General features: G+C 41.1%; 3 protein-coding genes across 4 annotated transcripts; 2 read left to right on the top strand and 1 right to left on the bottom strand.

Moving 5' to 3' along the window:
- Window positions 1-728: 728 nt before the first annotated feature.
- Window positions 729-5,226, top strand: LOC115048627 (D-amino-acid oxidase). Its single transcript, XM_029510260.1, has 11 exons — window positions 729-769; window positions 1,276-1,471; window positions 1,563-1,677; window positions 1,968-2,044; window positions 2,408-2,473; window positions 2,825-2,879; window positions 3,053-3,157; window positions 3,241-3,323; window positions 3,531-3,648; window positions 3,949-4,047; window positions 4,128-5,226. The coding sequence occupies exons 2-11, from the start codon at window positions 1,278-1,280 to the stop codon at window positions 4,251-4,253; spliced, it is 1,038 nt and encodes a 345-aa protein (XP_029366120.1). The 5' UTR covers window positions 729-769; window positions 1,276-1,277; the 3' UTR covers window positions 4,254-5,226.
- svopa (SV2 related protein a) lies at window positions 4,589-13,647 on the bottom strand. Its single transcript, XM_029510259.1, has 16 exons — window positions 13,572-13,647; window positions 10,177-10,334; window positions 10,000-10,085; window positions 9,809-9,907; window positions 9,049-9,120; window positions 8,749-8,873; window positions 8,596-8,659; window positions 8,303-8,428; window positions 8,065-8,193; window positions 7,871-7,944; window positions 7,703-7,779; window positions 7,149-7,253; window positions 6,701-6,812; window positions 6,528-6,609; window positions 6,288-6,377; window positions 4,589-6,195 (listed from the first exon to the last, which is right to left on the bottom strand). Exons 1-16 carry the CDS (start codon window positions 13,604-13,606, stop codon window positions 5,983-5,985), a joined length of 1,647 nt encoding a protein of 548 aa, XP_029366119.1. The 5' UTR covers window positions 13,607-13,647; the 3' UTR covers window positions 4,589-5,982.
- Window positions 13,648-14,475: 828 nt separating this feature from the next.
- On the top strand, window positions 14,476-19,678 carry usp30 (ubiquitin specific peptidase 30). Of its 2 annotated transcripts, none has more exons than XM_029510889.1 (13): window positions 14,476-14,568; window positions 15,768-15,877; window positions 15,967-16,140; window positions 16,230-16,333; window positions 16,426-16,524; window positions 16,700-16,745; window positions 16,823-16,917; window positions 17,016-17,075; window positions 17,172-17,258; window positions 17,692-17,772; window positions 17,867-18,086; window positions 18,179-18,287; window positions 18,431-19,678. In XM_029510889.1, the coding sequence occupies exons 1-13, from the start codon at window positions 14,495-14,497 to the stop codon at window positions 18,681-18,683; spliced, it is 1,512 nt and encodes a 503-aa protein (XP_029366749.1). In that variant the 5' UTR covers window positions 14,476-14,494; the 3' UTR covers window positions 18,684-19,678. The 2 variants fall into 2 exon arrangements, with proteins under 2 accessions (XP_029366749.1, XP_029366750.1); XM_029510890.1 differs by lacking the exon at window positions 14,476-14,568 and adding an exon at window positions 14,647-14,836.
- The last annotated feature ends 99 nt before the right edge of the window (window positions 19,679-19,777 follow it).

Genomic DNA, 19,777 nt, shown 5'->3' with positions numbered 1-19,777 from the left:
CAACAACAACAACAACAAAACAATGTCAGACACCGAAAGTTCGCTTTTACTAACAGGCATCTGATCTGATAAGAGCGTTTAAAAGAGAAACGGGATTCAAACAAAACAAATTATATAGAATAAGAAAAACGAGTAAGAAAACTGAGTACAACGCAATATGTGATAAAATTACCCAAAGTTTTATTCAATAGAAAAGTGGCAAACAGAAAAGTAAGTCAATAATAATAATAATAATAATAATAATAATACATAAAAACAACTACAGCACAACAATACTATTATGACTACTACTGCTAATAATAACAATAACAACAACAACAACAACAACAATAATAATAATAATAATAATAATAAAACTCTTTAAATAAATTTATAAAGAGTTTGGTCTAGACCTGCTCTATATGTAAAGTGCCTTGATGTAACTTTGTTATGATTTGGCGCTATACAAATAAATCTGATTTGATTTGATTTGATTACATTTAAAAATAATTGTCAAACGTAACTACTTCCGATGTGTGCCCAAGAAAATCTGTTAGTTTAGTTTTGCCAGCAGTAACAAATTGGACGCACATTTCGGCACCTCCTGTTTACAAATACACAAACACGTGTACACGCGTACACACACATACACACACGTACAAGCACATGCGACGCTTTAAGTGGAGCGGGCTGACCACGTGCTGGTCTCCGCCCCTCCGGTCCGTGCGGTCCAGTGAGTGTGATCAGATTTCTGCAGCTCTGTCGCTGACGGTCCGAGACCAGTTTGACGGTAACCACTAACTTTTTTCTGACATTTATATATGCAGTTTTTTTTTTGTTTTTTTTTTGCTTTTACTGTTAATATACGCATCTTTTCTCTTTGTCATGCTGCTCTTAGATCTGAAAAGTTTTCTAGATCAGCAAAATGCTGCTTCGCCAGAGCAAGGTCCGATTTTGTCCGACATATTGCCTGGTGTTATATAATATAGCCCATTTCAATAGAAGGATTCCCAGTTAGCCAGAGGCTGATAAAGTTGATTGCAGTATCTGACTCAACACTTTGAGGACACCTGACATACTTCCCAAGGAATTTTCTGCTGAGGGTGAACAGGAATCAATTTTTGGTTATTTGTTTTTCTATTCTTTTTCTTACCCACTTGCTCTCTGATGATATATTAAGAAGACATTTAACTTTATTTGATGTATTGTATTATAACACAGTGCGGCACAGCAGTGATCCACACTGTCAGTTTACACATGACGGCTTTGTGTCAGTAGTGTCTTGTGTTAATTCAGACATGCGGGTGGCAGTGATTGGAGCTGGAGTCATTGGTCTGTCAACAGCCCAGAGCATCTATGAGCAGTATCACTCCATCATCAGTCCACTGACCATTGAGGTGTATGCAGACTGTTTCACTCCACTGACCACTAGTGACGGAGCTGCTGGCTTCTGGCAGCCCTACCTGTATGACAAGGGCAACATCCAGGAGACGTAAGTGCTTCCTCCATATGGAGCCTGAATTCTCTTCTTTCTATTTAAAAAGTAAGCACCCCTTTTATCGTGTATTTGTCATTGCCTTCAGAAAATGGAATAAGGAGACATATGACTACTTGCTGAGCTTCCTCAGTTCACCAGAGTCCATACAGATGGGTGTATTTCTTCAATCTGGCTACAATCTCTGCACTGAACCAGTCCCTGTGAGTAGCACTTGGTTCTTTGAGAATGTACATAAAATGTGACAAAGATAAGATTTGACCAGGAGCCTTTTACAACCAAGAACAAAGGTCCTGAACAATGAAACATGCAGATACAGTTACAATATAATCTCAAATAACTCATTCACAAATTGTAACTCAGGCTTTGTTAAAACATCAATGGAGAGGACCCACTAAGGGTTGGTTTCACAGACTCAGACTCAGATTAATGGGTTAATTTGGATTCTGTATCCTGTGTTGTTTCATTGTAAGTGACTTGTCTTTAATTGCAGGATCCTTCATTTAAAGATATTGTCTTGGGCTTTAGACAGCTCACGGAACGAGAGCTGCAGATGTTTCCTGGATACAAGTAGGTTGCTGCTGAAAAATGCTGCAAAGTAGTTAGAAGACACAGCCAGCCAGCCAGCCAGCCAGCCTTCTGACACAAAAACAAATCCAAAAGGAAAACATTAATCGTATCAAATAAATACACTTGTTCCAGTAAAAGGGAAAGAAAGCAAATCTGCTCAGACACATGGTTATTCTGCTAAAAACTTCCTTCCTCATCTCCCAAACTAATTTAATGCAGATTATCAGTGTTTACATCAATTTTGGTTTTAACCCTATTAAACACTACATTATGTGCAATAAAATATACAAATATTTATGATTGATGGTTAATTTTGTATCACAGCTCAGACTCTAACATATTTGTCTCCTCTGATGTGTCCAGTTTTGGTTGGTTTAACACTGCTCTCATGGTGGAAGGTAAAACATACTTACCTTGGCTGATGGACTGGTGAGTGATTACCCTATTTGTTGAGTCACTGTGAGCATTTATTAACCAGAACTTATCAATTATTGAGTTTATTCAGTTTTTTTTTGTGGCACCAGTTTTCAACTGTATTTAGGAAGTACCTTTTATTGCTGAAGTTTTCATCTTATCTTCCATTTTCAACGCATGGTTTTATTTGAACTTGTCTGTCATGTTGTAGTGTGATCTGGTATATACTCTTTACAGCACAATTCTTTACAGTGGTGAAGAATTATAAGTAATAAGTAATCATAAATGTAGTGCGCAATCAGTTATCAACAACTGAGCAGGCATGTCAAAAAGACAAATTACATCTGGTGTTGTTCCCATTTCCAGGTTGCAAAAAAGGGGGGTGAAGTTCTACCACAGGAAAATAAAGTCCTTCAAGGAGGTGACTGAGGACATTCAATATTGATAATAACTTAACATACTATATGTTTCTATGCAATTTAGATATGTGCTTTATAACCAGTCTGTCATCTTCCAGCATTTACTACAACATGGTCACGACACTCACATCTCCTGTCATGTTTGTTCTCTCTTATCACGGGTGTCTGGTTATAGCTTGCAGAAACTGGGGTCGACGTGATCATAAACTGTACTGGGATGAGATCAGGTGAGCTCCAGCCAGATCCTGACTTGAAACCAGGTCGTGGTCAGATAGTGAAGGTGAGTGCGATCAGGCTAATGTGGCAGTTTATAGTTTACATAACCAAGTATGTGTTGAACCGTGCTGTTCCTCTGTCTTTCAGGTGGATGCTCCGTGGTTGAAGCACTGGATTATTACCCACAACTTTAAAACAGGAGTATATAATTCACCATACATCATTCCAGGGTAGCATTCATGGTCACAGTCATGTCTCCACTGTTGTCCACAGTGTCTTACACATAATGCACAATCGTACAGTTTCAGTTTATGGCACTATTTCAGCAGGTTAAACTAAGTTTTATGACGACAGCCCTGTTGTTTTGGCAGTTAAGTATAGTATAATCACAAAAACCTAGCTATTTTGGTTACTGAATGAAACCTCTGTGTCTGCAGGAGTCGTCTTGTGACAGTTGGTGGGATTTTCCAGATAGGAAATTGGAGTGAACAGAACAACTCAGTTGACCATAAGAGAATCTGGGAGGACGCATGCCAGCTCGAGCCTAGTCTAAAGGTTAGGTGATATCAAAATATTGTTTGTCAAAGAGGCTATAAAAAGACTTGACTGTGAGTGATTAATGATTTACTTGGAGTTTTCAGCAGTGTTGATTAATTAATATTTGTCTCCTCATTCAGTAAAACATGTTAGTAATGAAAAACAATTAGCTCTGACAGATAAATAGTTGTTTTTAAACAACTTAACGTTAAAATATTATGACACGCAAGACAGCAATCATTAAGTACAAATTTTTCTTAAAGTTTTCACACATTTCCAAGGACCATTAGCTTATATCATACTGCTGTCCAACCTCAGCATGCCAGAATAGTGGAGGATTGGTCCGGCCTCAGACCTGTGCGAAGTAAAGTCCGATTGGAGAGGGAGACCATGCAGTCTGGTGCAGCTAGTATTGAGGTAAACCACCAGTGTTGATCTGTACTCTACATATAAAATATGATTGTGTGGATTTCTCAAATTCAGTGACTTCCATTCAGGTGATACACAACTACGGCCATGGAGGTTTTGGGCTGACCATTCACAGAGGTTGCGCCCAGGAAGCGGCAAGGCTCTTTGGTCAAATCGTAGAAAAGAAAGGCAAAGGTCCTAAAGCTCACTTGTGAATATGTGTCCTGGATTAATGTTTGGTGATTTCCTTTTTCATGTCAAGATTTACATTTCATCGCCTGTGCCTCGTATCACACCTCTGTCTATGCCAGCACTGAAAACAAACAGATATTCAGTATAATTTATCATTGGGCTGATTACATAATTTTAAAATAAGATATCTAACATGAAATAGGAGCCACCAATGTTATTTCTGTCCGTCATTAATTAAAAGATTCATTCACTAGCTTACATTTATAGGAAAAAAACACACAATGAAAAAGTAAACAAACCCTTTGATAGTGATAATCATAAGATTTCCTGTAATAAATAACAACACTGTTCTTTTTGAAAGATTATTTACTATTGTATTATACACATGTACATCCAGTGCATTGACAAGAATCTGTGCACACAGACACTGAATGTAGTACTATATCTCAAACAGTGGCAGGAAGGAGTCAGCTCACTGGACCTGTGCCAGTTGATGTGATATTTGTTTTTTAAAAAACAAACTTTTCACAATGTGTTACTCATAGTCAGTCTCCACATCACCTTCGTCACAAACAAAAGCAAAGACAACAACCAAACCCTGTATTTATATGTTATTTACAGAAAGACAGAAAGTAACATCCTGGTTGTATATGCATTTTGTAGGTCTGTCTGTGTGCACAGTCTGAAAGGAGAGCATGAGATTCAGCTTGGTCAGTTAATCAACCCCATGTTTTTATTTTAATGTAAGTTTTAAACCTTTTTTCTACTGATAAAGATTTGAAATTAAATTGCCTAACAATTCAAAATAAGTATCTATTACATAGATTCTTCAGTTTCAGTCCTGGATCTGTACACAATTACAATATGAAATCTTGCTGGATTTGTAATGTCACTGTGCGCTAATCGAGACTTTGGCTGATTTGTCAGCTTGTTAAAAATAAACAGCATCATAATAATCAACATATGAGGTGGTAATTTGTTATTATTTAAGTAATAACCGCCTGTTTTCTAATTTCTTTAATAGAAAACAAATGTCCATTGTAAAATGTGAAGTAATACAGACACAGGAAAAGGAAACACTGACTTCAGGAACGTTGGTGACTGTACATCATGTCCTTTCACTGCCTTGACACGCATGATTCTCAATGAGGCCACTTTACATAATCAAATGCCCTGTTAATATGGAGCCATTCTTCACTCCAGCGATGCAATTTTTGTAAAGCTGAGTTTGTAATTAATGTCTTTTTACAGGAAATTTGTGCAAAAGGGTATGCTCTCTCTTATGTATTAGTCTATATGCTAATAGAAGCAGCTTTTTCATTGCGCTGAGAACAGGTCTCTCAAACACAAACTGAATAGGTAGTTTTAAGGCTCTTTCAAAAGAAGGAAGAGGTTTGAAGCTAAGTCCTTTTTCTTTAACATTTCACTATTCCTTTTTTTGCTTTGCTTCCATTTAAAAAGCAGGACTCAGATATCATTTGGTTTTGCACTTATCAAGGTCATTTGCTCTTTCCAGTTGTCCTGTGTGCAATAATGCAGTGGCAGAATTGTGACACCAATGGTGGTTGAAGACTATAAATACAGTGACATGTCAAAACATTGTGCTGCCTGGCTCCCCAAAGCCACTGTGGTGTCTAAACTGAAGAGTCATAGAGTGGGACTTGAGGAGGACACTGAAAGGTGGTTTAGCCCTCTCACCTCTCATAGCCTCCTGTCTTCACTGTTCTCAGTCGCACTATAGTTGGTGAATCCTCAGCCCTGCGAGTCAGAGCTAGAGTTGGGTATTCCCCCTGAGCCTTGGGAGGAGGCCCGGCCCACCATCTCCTGGCCCCACTCTCGGTGGCTGGATTCCTGCAAACCCCGGCCTGTGGTCTCAATCGGCAGTGCGCAGGAGGCGACAGCGGCCAGGAGACAGCAGCAGCAGTAGACGGAGAGAGCCAGGTATATGGAGGACTCCAGCATTACCTGCAGGATGAAGCATGGTGGGAATCAGTTATCTTTACTGTCTCTCATTCTGTGCTATATTGGAATTAGAAAGATTGGCAGGTGGATCTCACCTGTGCAACAAAAGGTGTTATGAGGGCACCAACTCTGGCCATTCCACTGCTTGTTCCCAGACCTAAAGCCCTGGTTGCTGTTGGGTACACCTACAGAGTTACAGAAAATACTGAGGATGCCTCATTCAAATTCTAACTCTCTTTACACAAGCATTAGTTTGGTCTAATTTGTTCTAAAAAACCTTTTTCACTTTACACGATACAAGCAAAAAACTAACCACTCTACTTTGGATTTCTAACCTCTGGTGTGTACACATAGGCAGCCTGGAACCCTCCTGCGATAAAGGCTCTGGCAATGAATATTAACACTGTCATGGACACTCTGCGACAGAGAAATGAATGCCAGTCAGATTGGATAAACATTAGATTCATAATTCATAACGTGTTCAAAGTCTAGGTATGGCCCACCTCACCTCCCAACACAACCATAGAGCGGAATAATGCACAGGGAGAAGACAAAGAAACACAAGGCCATGGTCTTCCTCCTTCCTAGTCGGTCAATAGACCACAGTGTCACCAGCAGCCCTACACAGCATGGACATTATCAGTTAGTCACTGATATTCCAGGTTATCAGCTTTTTTTTTTAATGTGCCTCCACTCAAGCATCCGTGGAGTAACAATGGAGTAACAATATGGACAAACTATGCAACAACAATGGTATCATTATGGTCATCATTTTGTCAAAGACAAGATACCAATAGTTGGAATGACCAATTAGCATTTACTAGATAATGATCTCTATAAAGGTGCTGTGTATGATAACTTGCCATTTAAACCTAATTCACCAAGAACTACATGATAAAACAATGTCACGTGAATGCATCTTTAGCTTTACCTGAAAATAATTCGGTTAGATGTACCTGGGAATTCAGATAACGTTGTCCACAACAGGTCTTTGTAGTCATCTGAGTTCAGATATTTACACTCCAAGCTGCATGAGAGCTCCATCTTATTACTTTTGGACACTAGAGGGAGGTATAAAACACCAAAGGAGATTGCACACGCCCAACACTGACTCACTCCACCATGCTGCTTTTTGCAAACAACAAAGCAGAGTAGCAGAACACAGAGGAGAGCATTCACATATGGATCTTTTTTCAAAGCATACACTTGACTTGTCATATCAAGCACAGGCAAGATTGACAACATTGGGGAAAACTCAGTTACCTGTCTCTGTAGTCAACGTTAGTAAGTCTTAGTTATCATATCACTAATACCTAATACCTGTGTTCTGTTTTCATGACCTTGAGAGGAATATTTTATCTGATGCTTATTTACCTCAAATTCAGTTTTACTCAATGCATATTACACATACTGCAAAGACTGAGTGTGTGTGTGTGTGTGTGTGTGTGTGTGTGTGTGTGTGTGTGTGTGTGTTTAGGCCTTAATTAGTGTCTGAGTGGCACTGACTCACTTCCACACGTGTCTCCCGCCTGAAAAAGCTCTGTGGTCAGAAGCACCAGTCCATAGTAGGAGAAAGCATTTGCAAACCTGGGGAGGCAGGGGATGACAGAGTTTAAAATCAGCAAAGTGACTGGTGACTGAGGATGTGACTGTGTGGCATGCTCATTCACTCATTTACCAAATAAACCACAGCAGAACTGTGGTCCAGCGAAAGTGCGATGAAAATAAGTCTCGAATCTTCCCACGATCCTCCTAACCAAAAGAAAAGACACCAAACACTGAGTGACCAGAATACAACATAATAACTGGTCATACATGAAGAATGTCTGCATTAGAGTGACAGCATTCGTGTTCTGCAGTGAGAGACTGCACCTGTCTAGCAGCAACAAGTTTTCCCAGTGGCATGGGTGCTCCATTCTCTGTGGCAATGCGCTTCAGAGTCGCCAGAGCCTTGTCCTGGTTTCCTGTCAGCACATCATATCGGGCACTCTCTGGCAGCCACTGTTCCCGGCACCAGCCCCCAAAAACGCAGGCATAGCGCTTGATAAAGGTGTAACTAATGGTAGTTAAATATTGCTGAACATTTTCAGACTGATAACATCATACTCACAAAACACAGGAAGGCAAAGATGAAGAGAGGAATGGTAGAAAGGCCAAGCAGCCAGCGCCAACCCAGAGTGGGCATCACCAGGATTGCTAGGAGGACCTCAAACACAGTGCCCAGGGCCCAAAATATCTGCAAAGCAACCACAGTTAAAACAGTTTGTGAAAGAAGACAAGATTTTGTGTTAAACACATAAAAACCTGTGCATAAAACAGATCATTTCATTAATGTGTTCTCTCCTAACACTCACTCTAATTGAATGACAGATGAGTGAGATACTAGCACAAGGTTGTTCATACCTCAATCAGCAAAATGCACGTGGCTCTTGACTTCATAGGCAGAAATTCAGCATACAGTGTTACCCTTAATAAGGAGTGACATTTCAATTTTAATCCACATGTGATGCCTTAATTAAACTGGTGTTTTTAGAGCAATAAATGAGGGCTACTCACGACTGTGGGGCTCCTCCAATGCCAAAACCCACTAATGCACGGAGGACGAGGATCCACCCGTAAATCGGTGCAAACGCACTCAGCAGGCCGTAGAACATAGTCCACAACACACTCATCTTCAGACCCTTTGTGTGCATACAAGTAAAACGTAGCAGGATGCTAGGTAAATGATGATGATCTGTAACTGCGCTCTTGAGATGTCTGATGTCAATCGTTAAAGTATAACGATAAATTCTACATAAAGTTTGTTTGACAGAAAACAACATATAGATTGATCTTTAGTGAAACAGAAGAACTTACCGTCTTTCTACCATACTTGTCTGATATGTTCCCCCAAAGAGATGAGCTGATCATCATCCCAATAAACACAGCCTTCACCAGTAAAAAAGGAAGAAAAAAAGAAGAACAACAAATCAAAAACACAAAGAATATTTGTGTGATCGGACATGCCACAGCAGCTGAACTATGCAAAGGTGATATATTGGAGAAGCTGTAATACATATTTTCACATTGCAAACAGTACTACTGAATAGCTGTTTGCCTCTGTATGTCCACACCGTGAGGGACTGGAGACCTGTCCAGGCTGGATCCAGGCTCGCCCAATGTCGGCTGGGACTGGCTCCCACCACACTGATAAGCAGTATAGATAGTGGATGGATGGAAACAGCAGTACAGATTTTTGTTTTGGTGTGAGCTACTAGAAATCACTGAATAGGAACATTTTGATTTGAATATCTTTTCATGAATGCTGATTGTTGAATAAATTGTATTAATTATATCTCATTAAATAACTTAATTAAAAACCGGCATTGTAAAAACTTCTGTAAATCCCCCTTTTTGTATGTTGTTTGGATTGTTCTATGAAATACAGCTCATACTATGGCAAAATATATTGAATGACATTAAGAACCATTAGGGGCTCTATTGTTTTCAATGTGGTTGTCACTGTTCAGGTCAAGCACTTATTGAAAAACAATCACAGAGAACTTAATCCATAACTATCATGACAGTCATATGGCACTGCCAGGAAAAACAGTTTACAAACTACAAGCATTCTTACCGATGTAAGGAGTGCCACCGCGAGGCTGGGCAGTCTCCATTCACAGTGGAGCTGTGGGGCTAAGATGCTAAGGATCATCATCTCCATGGCATCAGCCATCTAAACAAACAAAACAACAGAAACAGTATTATTCTCGTAGGCACAGTTGATTTTAAAGGCTTATTTATTTCCTTTGAAAATGCACTTCTCACCCAGGACAGACCAGTGAGGATGGAGAGTTTCCATTGAAATTTTCCAAAGCCTATGGCCTCCACAGCATCTTCTATCATGAATGTGTCTGAAGGAATGAAAGATGTAGCAATCTTTAGGGACACGGGCAAGATATTACAAGATGAGCCTAACATGGAAATGCATAAACAAGACTGTACCTTCTGATGGATTGGCAAACTCCCGAGGTACAGGAGCTCCCTCCGCAAGTGCCACAGACTCCTCATCAGTCTGTTCGGCTATCCTGACAACCTGCTCTCTATTCTCACCATCCTCCTCAGAGCGTGTGCTCTCCCCTGTGCGCCGAAAACGGACAACACTACAAAAAAATAAAAAAAATAAATAAAAATAAATGTTAAAAAAAAAAACAAACAAAAACAAGATGAAGACATTAACGTCAAATAATGATAAATCAAAAATCAGGACGATGAAAACACCTAGTATGACAATCCAGTGGAGTTACGGTGGAGAGTCAGAGGCTGTTTCCTAGGTGACAGGAGCCTTTTCTGGCTGTGATTTTGTGAATGGGTGGTAATTTCATCTGAGGAAAGCCATGTTAGGTCAGTTAATACGCTACTTTAGTGCTTGGCAAGCATATGAAAGTCAAATACCCTTAGTTGCATGTTCTTTACAGACAGAAGATATAATCATGCCAGATAATGGATAGTTTATGAAAGATAAACACTAAGAACCTGAAGGGTTCCAGTGATGTCTTAATCACTGTAATTACGTAACATTGCCTACTTGCAAACGGAAGCATCAGCACAGCAGAATTTGTGAAATGTCCGTAAAGGTCCTTCTTTCACTGTAACCTATAATTTTCATCTTGAAGCTCTTTAGAAACAGATCCATATGATGGAATACTGTATATTGAAAATATATCCGCACAATAATGACAAAAAAAAAATTCACTCCAAATGTGTGGAAACGTCGCCAGACCAAGGAGGCCTACAGCAGTGGGAGAGGCCTGGTCTGGTCTAGTCTATGAAGGTTTGGTCGACTGCCTGGAGAGGTTCCAGTTTATCACTGTCACCAATTAAGGTCGGGATCGAACCTGTGACCTCCTTATTGCGTGGCGGCAGCGCTAACCACTCATCCACAGTGCTGCTCAACTTTAAACGGCGGGAAAGAATCGGTAGGTCATCTTCATCTGTATTTGTCATTTTCATCCCGGACTGTGAAACAGAAATATTTTATCTTTCATTTTTATTTTTTACCATAAATATTATAGATATGATGGATATCTACTGTGTTGTGTGTGTGCTGGCAGAGAAGCGTGATTGTCCCTCTCTCCGGTGAACGGTGTGAGAAGTACCTGTAGTTGTAGCCGCTGTAAACTTTACAGTCAGTGTGATGAAGCTGATAAAAGTATTGTGTTGTGTTGAGCTGAATAAAGTCGGTCCATGTGTTCACCTACTCCACCTCTCCTCTTCTATGTGTGCGAAATTAACCCAGACTGCTAGTTACCATGGTTACCGGCGTCAACGAGCCAAGCTAAGGTGAAACAGACTTAGCTTCATAGCTAGCTAACCTAGCACAAGTTGAGCTAGCTAAAGTGCGGAGCCGCGACTCTAACTCACTAATTCTCGCCTCAATTTCTGCCGTCATCCTGAATCCATGACAAGAAGTACTATGACAAAAGGAGGCAGAGGAGGAACTAGACATGGAGCACACAGGACAGTCTATTAATCAGGGTGAATAGCAGAGACAGCAACACGAGGTAACACACAGCACAACTAGGCTGAAGTGAACAGCCATCAAAGAATGATATATTTTTTTTTATGATAGAGATCTCCTAACACATAGCACATGAATATCTTCCCATCACTAACTACAGCAGTCCACCACCTCCCTCTCCCTGTGAAGAGTCCGACTGGCTGACGACCTCAACAGTTTCTACTGCAGATTTGAAAGACAGCCATTCACACCTCCCATGTGCTCACCCTCTCTCACACCTACACATCAGGATTACCTGCAGGCCCCGCCCCCTTTCCCACACTGGGGATCTGTGAGGAAGATGTCTCTCCTCTTTCAGACAGAAATCCAGGAAGGCTCCGGAACCTGACGGTGTTTCCCCCTCCTGCCTGAGAGTTTGTGTTGACTAACCGGCCCCCATCTTCACTCAGATCTTTAACAGCTCTTTGGAGCTGTGTGAAGTTCGCTCAAACGTCCCTTCAAATGCTCCAACATCATCCCAGTCCCTAAGAAGTCGACCATTGCAGGACTAAATGACTACAGACCCGTCTCCCTGAAATCTGTGGTCATGAAGTCCTTTGAGAGACTGGTGTTGAGCCATCTGAAGGACATCACAAGCTGACCTGCACCTGTCAGTGGATCACCAGGTGGCTGACAGGCCACAGCAGATGAGGCTGGGGAGCATGACATCCAGCACCCTGGACTGTGGATCACCTCAGATTCATAGGAGCCACCTTTTTGTGGGGTTTGAGGTGATCTTCACACATAGACACTGTCAGGAGGAAGGCCCAGCAGAGGTTGTATCTTCTGCGGCAACTCAGGAGGTTCAACCTGTCACAGGAGCTGCTGGTCGTTTTCTACACTGCCATCATTCAGTCTGTGCTGTGCACATCCATCATTGTCTGGTTTGGCTCAGCCATGAAACAGGACAGGGGCAGGCTGCAACGGACAACCAGGTCTTCAGATAACATCACCTGCGCTGATCTTCCAACCATCCAGGACCTGTACAGGTCCAGGGTCAGGAAACAGGCAGCAAGCATCTTTGCAGGCCCTTCACATTAGACAAAAACTCCAGAAATGTCTCCCTTCAGGCTGGCGCTACAGAGCACAATCTGCGCAGAAACAGTTTCTTTCCCCAGGCCGTCACTCTGATGAGCACTGTACAGTCAGAGCACTAAAGTACACCACTAGCAATAACACAGTTTATTTAATGCTCAGGTCATTTGCACAATTTTTTCACTCTGCACTGTGAATTAATATTTAAGGTTATATTTTTACTTCCATCTTCTTGTGCATATATTTCCCATCTAAAAACAAACTTGGCCATGAAGGCGATTATGATTTTGCTTCAAGTATTTAATTTTGAAAATGTATTTGTCACCTTTTACATATGATTCACTGAGAAGGCTGTACATCTTAATTTTATCATGTGTCTCTCCTGGTTGGCTGGACTCAAGGGCCAACCTTGGTCTTTGGGCGGGAATAAATCACGGTTGGTACTGAGTCATGACAGCAAACACAATTACAAGTTAAGATGGAAACTTATTAGTCAGAAAGCACAGAAGAGCCGCCTCATGTGACTAAATGAAGCAAGAAAATGCGGCACCCGAAGAGGTTGTTTTTATTCTTTGTTTTTGTGCTTGAGCATAACACAGCTGCATAAAGCTTGTCACGAAATCACTGCTGCTTTTTGGCGAATGTCGGGCTGTTCGTGGTCCAGCGCAAAAATCAAACACAACGCGAGGATGTCAGAGGGCGACGCGTCGGACAAACGTGCTGTCGTGGTTGAGAACGCACCAACCAGAACAACAACAACAACAACAAAACAGGCGATGGGTTATGCAGGTCGGGGTTTACTCACGGCAGCTGTCTCAGCTGGAACAGATCATCGTCCATTTTGGTGTCTGTTGGCCGCCGCTCCGTTCGGCCTCATCTCCGTTTACATTGTCACGACGGGCAGCGATTTCAGCACAGAGGACAGCGACCTGCTCCTCCGACGGCAGCCAATCAGAGGCCGCCGTGGGCGAAGGGGGCGCGTTAACCCGTTTAATCCCACCGGAAACTATTTTAATTTGTGGAAGCTTTAAAAGTGTTGTTTTGGCTTCGGACAGAAAATACGACATTTGTAAGTAAAAGAATAGGCGCTGTCTCCTAAATTGGATCAATGTCGTGTAATTAGCGTGATTGATCACATGACCGGGCCTCTACTTCCTGCTTTCACCTCTCCAGGACGTCTGCCTGAAACCTGCACAAGAAGTGATTAAACAAATACCACTGAAATATTGTGTATACTAGTCTGTTCTACTGATATATAATAAGAATTATATCTCTGTTGTAACCATGCTTATCTGTAATATGTTAAACATGCTATTCTTATTTTATATATGTAAATGTCAAATTGAAGACCATGCGCTTTCTAAATGGCAACAATTGCTGCCAAGTATAAAACCTACATTTTCACTAATGTAGCCAACATGTAGAAAAGAGAAAGAAATCATCCATATTATGTGTCAGAAAGGTCTAATAAGTGAAATGCGTGCACTTTTACAGGTAAAGGGAAAGTTATATAGGAACAAATCAACCTAAAATAATTTAAACAAAAAAGGTCTGTCTAAACTCTCCTCCAGCTACAGTAAACTGTGTTGTTATAAATAACACTTCCTGTTCAGATGTGGTTTGAACTTTGTGCGCTGACCGGACTGTGCATCGTGAACACCTGTGCTCTCTTCCTTGGGTCCGTGCTCAAACAGCGGAAACCCCGGACTTGGGTTCCGTGGTGAGGGCATGATGTTGCGATACAGACCCGAGACTTCTGATAAGCTTGTCGGAGAGTTTCTTGGCACCGGACCCGTAGCCAGGTAAATCCTTTCCACTTGGCAAAACATCAACCAAAGCTTAGTCGGTGCTCCGGGATGGAGGAGCAGAGGTCACTGCGCCGCCGTACGTCGGACTCAGAGCAGCATGCGCAGACAGACACGGACTCTGTTTTAACGTTTCTGTCTCTAAACCTGCAGACGGAAACACATAACAGTGAAATAGTTTAACTGTGTTTAAAGACAGCTGCATGTGGGTTGATTCATGGAGACGACATAGATCACCGGGGGCAGTCTGACCTCGGGGTTGTCGGTAAGATAAGATAAACTAAGCTAAGCTAAGCTAAGCTACGCGAAATGCTAATGTGGGTTACACATCGGTGAGACTGACTGAGGCTGTCCAGCTTTGTGTTGTTACCCAGCAGGATTTGTCTCCTTTAACATGGAGGTTTTTAAAGCAGATCACTGACAGAGTCGGTGCGTTGTTAGAGGCGTTTGTTGTCATCACAGACCAACTAATCGGGTCATCAGTGGATCATGACATCAGTCGTTTGGTTTGTGTTACGTCCTGTTTGACTTCTCTTCAGGCAAAACAACGCTCTTGATTTCTTGTAAAAAGCAATTACGGATGAATCTGTGTGTAAACCAAACAAATAAAAAAATTTTTAATGGGAGAAACCTCAAGATAGCAATATAGGTGTGCCATCCAATGAGTATCCAATGTGTGGAACAAGAAAGACATTTTTTAGTCATGGTGATGAACTAGAGATGGATTGTAAACATGTTGTGGTTTGAGATGCAGTGGTGCCACAAGGTAACATAAAAAGGCTAAATTCAAGTTAATACAATAAAAATACTGTCCAATACAAGAGCCAAGCCTTCGTGTTCAAAAAGGTGTTGTCGTTTTGAAGGCTGTAGGATTTTTTTCTGTGTTGCATTTTACTAATGAATGGGTCTTACTGTTGGTCCATTCCAGTTTCATCAATGAGGGTAGACTAAATATAAGAAATGGCCCAAGTATGTTTCATTGCGTAAAACAAACCAGTTCAACATCAACATTGAGTATAAAAATAAAATGAAAGTTTGCATCAGCACCTTTGATTGTTATGAGAAAGGTTTAAGATAGTATGGAGGAAAAGCTCCTGACTTTCATCATCTGTCATGTTGGTGTTACTGCTGAATATCAAGTATGACTTTCTTAATATTTCTCCTCCTGTCTCCCTGCCTCTCCTATATATTTTCAGAAACAAGATGCTTAAAAACTGGGGTGTTATTGGTGGGATAGCTGCTGCCATTGCAGCTGGAGTATATGTTTTGTGGGGCCCAATTACAGAAAGAAAGAAGAGAAAGAAGGGTAAGCGTTGGTATGACAGTGTAGTCCACACTGTATGTTGGACAGTGGTTATAAAGCAGTAACCCTAAATGACTTGCGTTTACTGCCAGGTATGGTTCCTGGTCTGTTGAACTTGGGAAACACCTGCTTCCTAAACTCATTGCTTCAGGGTTTGGCAGCATGTCCATCTTTCATCAGGTGGCTGGAAAAGTTGTCAGGTTCGCCCACGATCCAGTCGTGTAAAGACAACCAGCTGTCCATGACACTGCTTCAGCTTCTCAAAGGTAAATATAATCCCTCTGTCAGATAGATCCATACACCAGAGTGGAAACCTGGTGCATTTTTGACATGGAGGCTCTTTTTACACCAACAGCTTTGTCCAGTGAGGAACCTGGGGAAGAAGATGTGCTTGATGCTGGATGCCTCCTGGATGTTCTCAGACTGTACCGGTGGCACATCAGTTCATTTGAAGAGCAGGTTGGTCTTAATGATGTATACATATGATCTGTTATGGTGGGTTTTATCTAGATTTTAAGAATTGTCTGCTTGTGTTGCTTTATCCCATCTAGGATGCACATGAACTTTTCCATGTCCTCACTTCTTCCCTGGAGGAAGAACGGGATCGGCAACCTAAAGTCACTCACTTGTTTGACATGCAGTCCTTAGAGGCAAGTTATCATCTCCTGACTTGCATACACGTGTGCTCAAGAGAAATGTATTCACACTGTGTAAACTCAACCTTTCCCTCCTCCAATTATTTAAAATCTCACTCTGTGACAACGTGCAAATTGAGTCTGTTAATGCACTCCAAGTTATTCTGTGTACGTTTTTATTTTATAATAGAGTCTCCCTGACCAAGATGAAAAATCTATGACCTGCAGAAGTCGAGGTAAGAATACAATGAAAATATGGAGAGTAAAATATTCCACAAAAATATATCTCAACCATTCATTTCTTGTTTTGCAGCCCCCCTTCATCCGATACCCAACCCTTGGAAGTTTCAACATCCTTTTCATGGCCGTTTGACAAGCAATATGTCATGCAAGCGCTGCGAACAACAAGTGAGGAGTATATTTGTTTTTCGCCAGTGAAATGAAAAGCAAGCAAAATGAGTTTGTGTCAATCGACAAATTTATACAACTGCTTTTCTTTTTTGCAGAGTCCAGTACGGTATGACTCATTTGAGAGCCTTTCACTGTCCATCCCTTTACCTCAGTGGGTAAGCAAAAATACAAGGCACACACATATTGAGTTATTACAATACCGCACTATCATTAATTAATATGCCTCTTTGTTGTTCTGGTTCTGTCCTCAGGGCCGGCCTATCTCCCTAGATCAGTGTCTTCAGCATTTCATCTCCTCCGAATACATCAAAGAAGTGGAGTGTGAAAACTGCACTAAGGTACATTCACTGCAGTGATAATGTCTTCCCACATGCTGCTGATCATTTTTGTCAAATATATAATTCAGTTCAGCAATTTAAGAGATCAAAGAGCCCCATAAAGGAAAAACCTTGAAATGAGAATAATTCAGTCCCTCTACTAAAGCAAACAAGGATGTAGGCGTATCCACCTACAGCTGGTGGAGAGTGATTTCAGGCAGCTGCCGACCTGCCAGCGGAAGGATGCAGATTAAAAACAACTCCTTTACCACAGTCAAGGCCAGTTCAGCTAGGGACACCATCAACCACAAAGCGGTTAAAATAAGGACCAACACCCATGCTATGGATCAAGTTTTACCATTACTTTAAGAAGACAAGCTACAGATACAGTGTTTCTTCCCAGAAATGCAATTTTCAGATTATATTCTTCTTCTTTTGGATCATTTCCATTCAGCTTCATCAAGAGATGACATTAAAAGGACAAGTTCTGGAAAGTCAGCGGACAACATTTGTTAAACAGCTAAAACTGGGAAAGGTAACTGTTATTTATATTTTAGATGTTTAATGAGTGTGGGTGTGTTTTGTACTCTGGACTAAATTTTCTGTCCGATGTCTCTTTCCTCTCCCAGCTCCCCCAGTGCCTTTGCATTCATCTACAAAGACTGACATGGTCTAGTGAAGGAACCCCCATTAAAAGACAGGAGCATGTGCAGTTCACAGAGAATCTGTCAATGGACCGCTACAAACACAATGTTTCCACACAGAGAAATCAGCGGACGGCATGTGCTGCAAACGCTGTGAAGGCACAAAATCCGGATGTCATTGAAAAGCCCACTGCCAATGGCACAGGTCTGTTGAATTTGTTGACTTTTTGTCAATATTCTGCTTAACAACCAATTTCTGTTGTCATGAATCATAATTATTTTATTTTTGTTTTCCAGATCCAGGGCATCATAACAACAACAACTTTTTTTCCAACGGAACTTGTTCATCTTTATTACTTCACTCTCCTGCTGTGAACCCACCACTTGGCCTCACGTACGACTACAGGTAAGCTAAACAACACCAATTTATTGAACAATAGAAGGAACAAATGCATTTCATGTTAATCAGTATGTTGGCCTTCATAGGCCTTTTTATAAATGTTGCGTTGGCTGAGTGAGTGATTGGGATCATTGTGTCTTTCCTTTCAGTTCTACAGAGTACCTTTTCCAGCTCACAGCTGTGCTGGTTCACCACGGTGACATGCACTCAGGACATTTTGTCACATATCGCCGCAGTCCTTCCTCGTCACGCAGCTCTTTGCCCTTCAGCTCCCAGTGGCTCTGGGTGTCAGACGACTCAGTAAGGAAAGCCAGCCTCCATGAGGTGCTGTCTTCCAACGCATACATGCTCTTCTACGAGAGAGTCCGAAGACTGAACCTTGCTTTGCACTTAGAGGAGTAACCAGAATTGTACAACCTCAAAGCCTGACTTACTTCTGGTTCCAGTCAAACTGTCACAGCTCAGTGTGGCAATTACAGCATGAATACCATCGGTGGACTATGACTGTGAAAATGAAGCCAGAGAGAAAAGCCATCCTAGAGTTATTTTAGAGCTAATTTTGCATCATGGATCCCGACAACATGGTGAAGATCATTGTATAATTCAATGAGTGAACAATGAGCCTGATGCTCTGATTCAGAGAAGGATGCTTGAATTCCCAAAGATTACGGACCTGCAGGATTTTTAGTCAGATGTCTTTCACACATGTAACACATGTCTGTCATGTGAAATTTTGGCTTATAATGGACAGAAAACCAAGAGAACATGACAGCGTAGCGGATTCTAGTCCATGATATGCGTCAGAGGTGTAGATTCATCTCAATAGAACTAGTTGATTGGGACTTCAGATATTAATTGTTCCATATTATAAACTATGGTTATAGTATCCAATCAAATTTTATGTAATTTGCCTCATAATTCCTAGCGGTGTATGTTGACTGTAACAGAAGTAACTTTTGAATTTCAATTTGATATCTTTCTATGTTTCCAGTAATCCTCACACTGACATGATTTTCAGAGATGCACAATTGTGGTTAAAGTGCCATGTTGTCTTCAGTACTTGAGGTTTTTAACCTTTGAAACCACATCTACAAACAAACAATAAGATCTCTTCTTTTTGCTGAAGAGATTCATCGCAGCCAGTTGGCACGGTGTCAGATGAGTAATTATGTGCTCTCAGTTAATAAAGCCAGGGAGTCACTGCAGGTCTTTGGGCAAGTTATCCAGAATATTTTTAACTCTGTGTGATAACTACCATTTTGCTCTGACAAAACAAAATTTTGAGAAATGGCCTGATGGAAATTTCCCTGTTAATATTTGCACTTTGCACTAATGTATATTCATGTGAGATTGTGTGTATTTGTGTGCAATATGTTAAAGTGGTTTCTTTTGGATATTAAAATATAAAACAATCGTGTGATGAGTTTTTTTGATTGATTTTTGGCAAGAAAATTATTTGTTGGTTATGAGCTTGATTGGGTTTTCTCCAGAATGAC

The sequence above is a fragment of the Echeneis naucrates genome, chromosome 9, assembly GCF_900963305.1.
Source record: "Echeneis naucrates chromosome 9, fEcheNa1.1, whole genome shotgun sequence".
NCBI lineage: Eukaryota > Metazoa > Chordata > Actinopteri > Carangiformes > Echeneidae > Echeneis > Echeneis naucrates.
The sequence above is the reverse complement of the archived record's forward strand: the minus strand, read 5'-3'. Positions and strand labels throughout refer to the sequence as shown.

What these genes read in the sequence shown, in the direction of transcription:
- LOC115048627 (XM_029510260.1), top strand. Translation starts at nt 1,278, where the DNA reads ATGCGGGTGGCAGTGATTGGAGCTGGAGTCATTGGTCTGTCAACAGCC. An exon ending in AAATAAAGTCCTTCAAGGAG is followed by an intron (nt 2,880 to 3,052) that starts GTGACTGAGGAC and finishes GTCTGGTTATAG; the next exon opens with CTTGCAGAAACTGGGGTCGA. An exon ending in GTCGTGGTCAGATAGTGAAG is followed by an intron (nt 3,158 to 3,240) that starts GTGAGTGCGATC and finishes TCTGTCTTTCAG; the next exon opens with GTGGATGCTCCGTGGTTGAA.
- usp30 (XM_029510889.1), top strand. Translation starts at nt 14,495, where the DNA reads ATGATGTTGCGATACAGACCCGAGACTTCTGATAAGCTTGTCGGAGAG. An exon ending in GCAAGCGCTGCGAACAACAA is followed by an intron (nt 16,918 to 17,015) that starts GTGAGGAGTATA and finishes TCTTTTTTGCAG; the next exon opens with AGTCCAGTACGGTATGACTC. An exon ending in AGTGTGAAAACTGCACTAAG is followed by an intron (nt 17,259 to 17,691) that starts GTACATTCACTG and finishes ATTTCCATTCAG; the next exon opens with CTTCATCAAGAGATGACATT.
- svopa (XM_029510259.1), bottom strand. Translation starts at nt 13,606, where the DNA reads ATGGACGATGATCTGTTCCAGCTGAGACAGCTGCC. An exon ending in GTTTGCCAATCCATCAGAAG is followed by an intron (nt 10,086 to 10,176) that starts GTACAGTCTTGT and finishes TCATTCCTTCAG; the next exon opens with ACACATTCATGATAGAAGAT. An exon ending in CCTATGTGTACACACCAGAG is followed by an intron (nt 6,378 to 6,527) that starts GTTAGAAATCCA and finishes GTAACTCTGTAG; the next exon opens with GTGTACCCAACAGCAACCAG.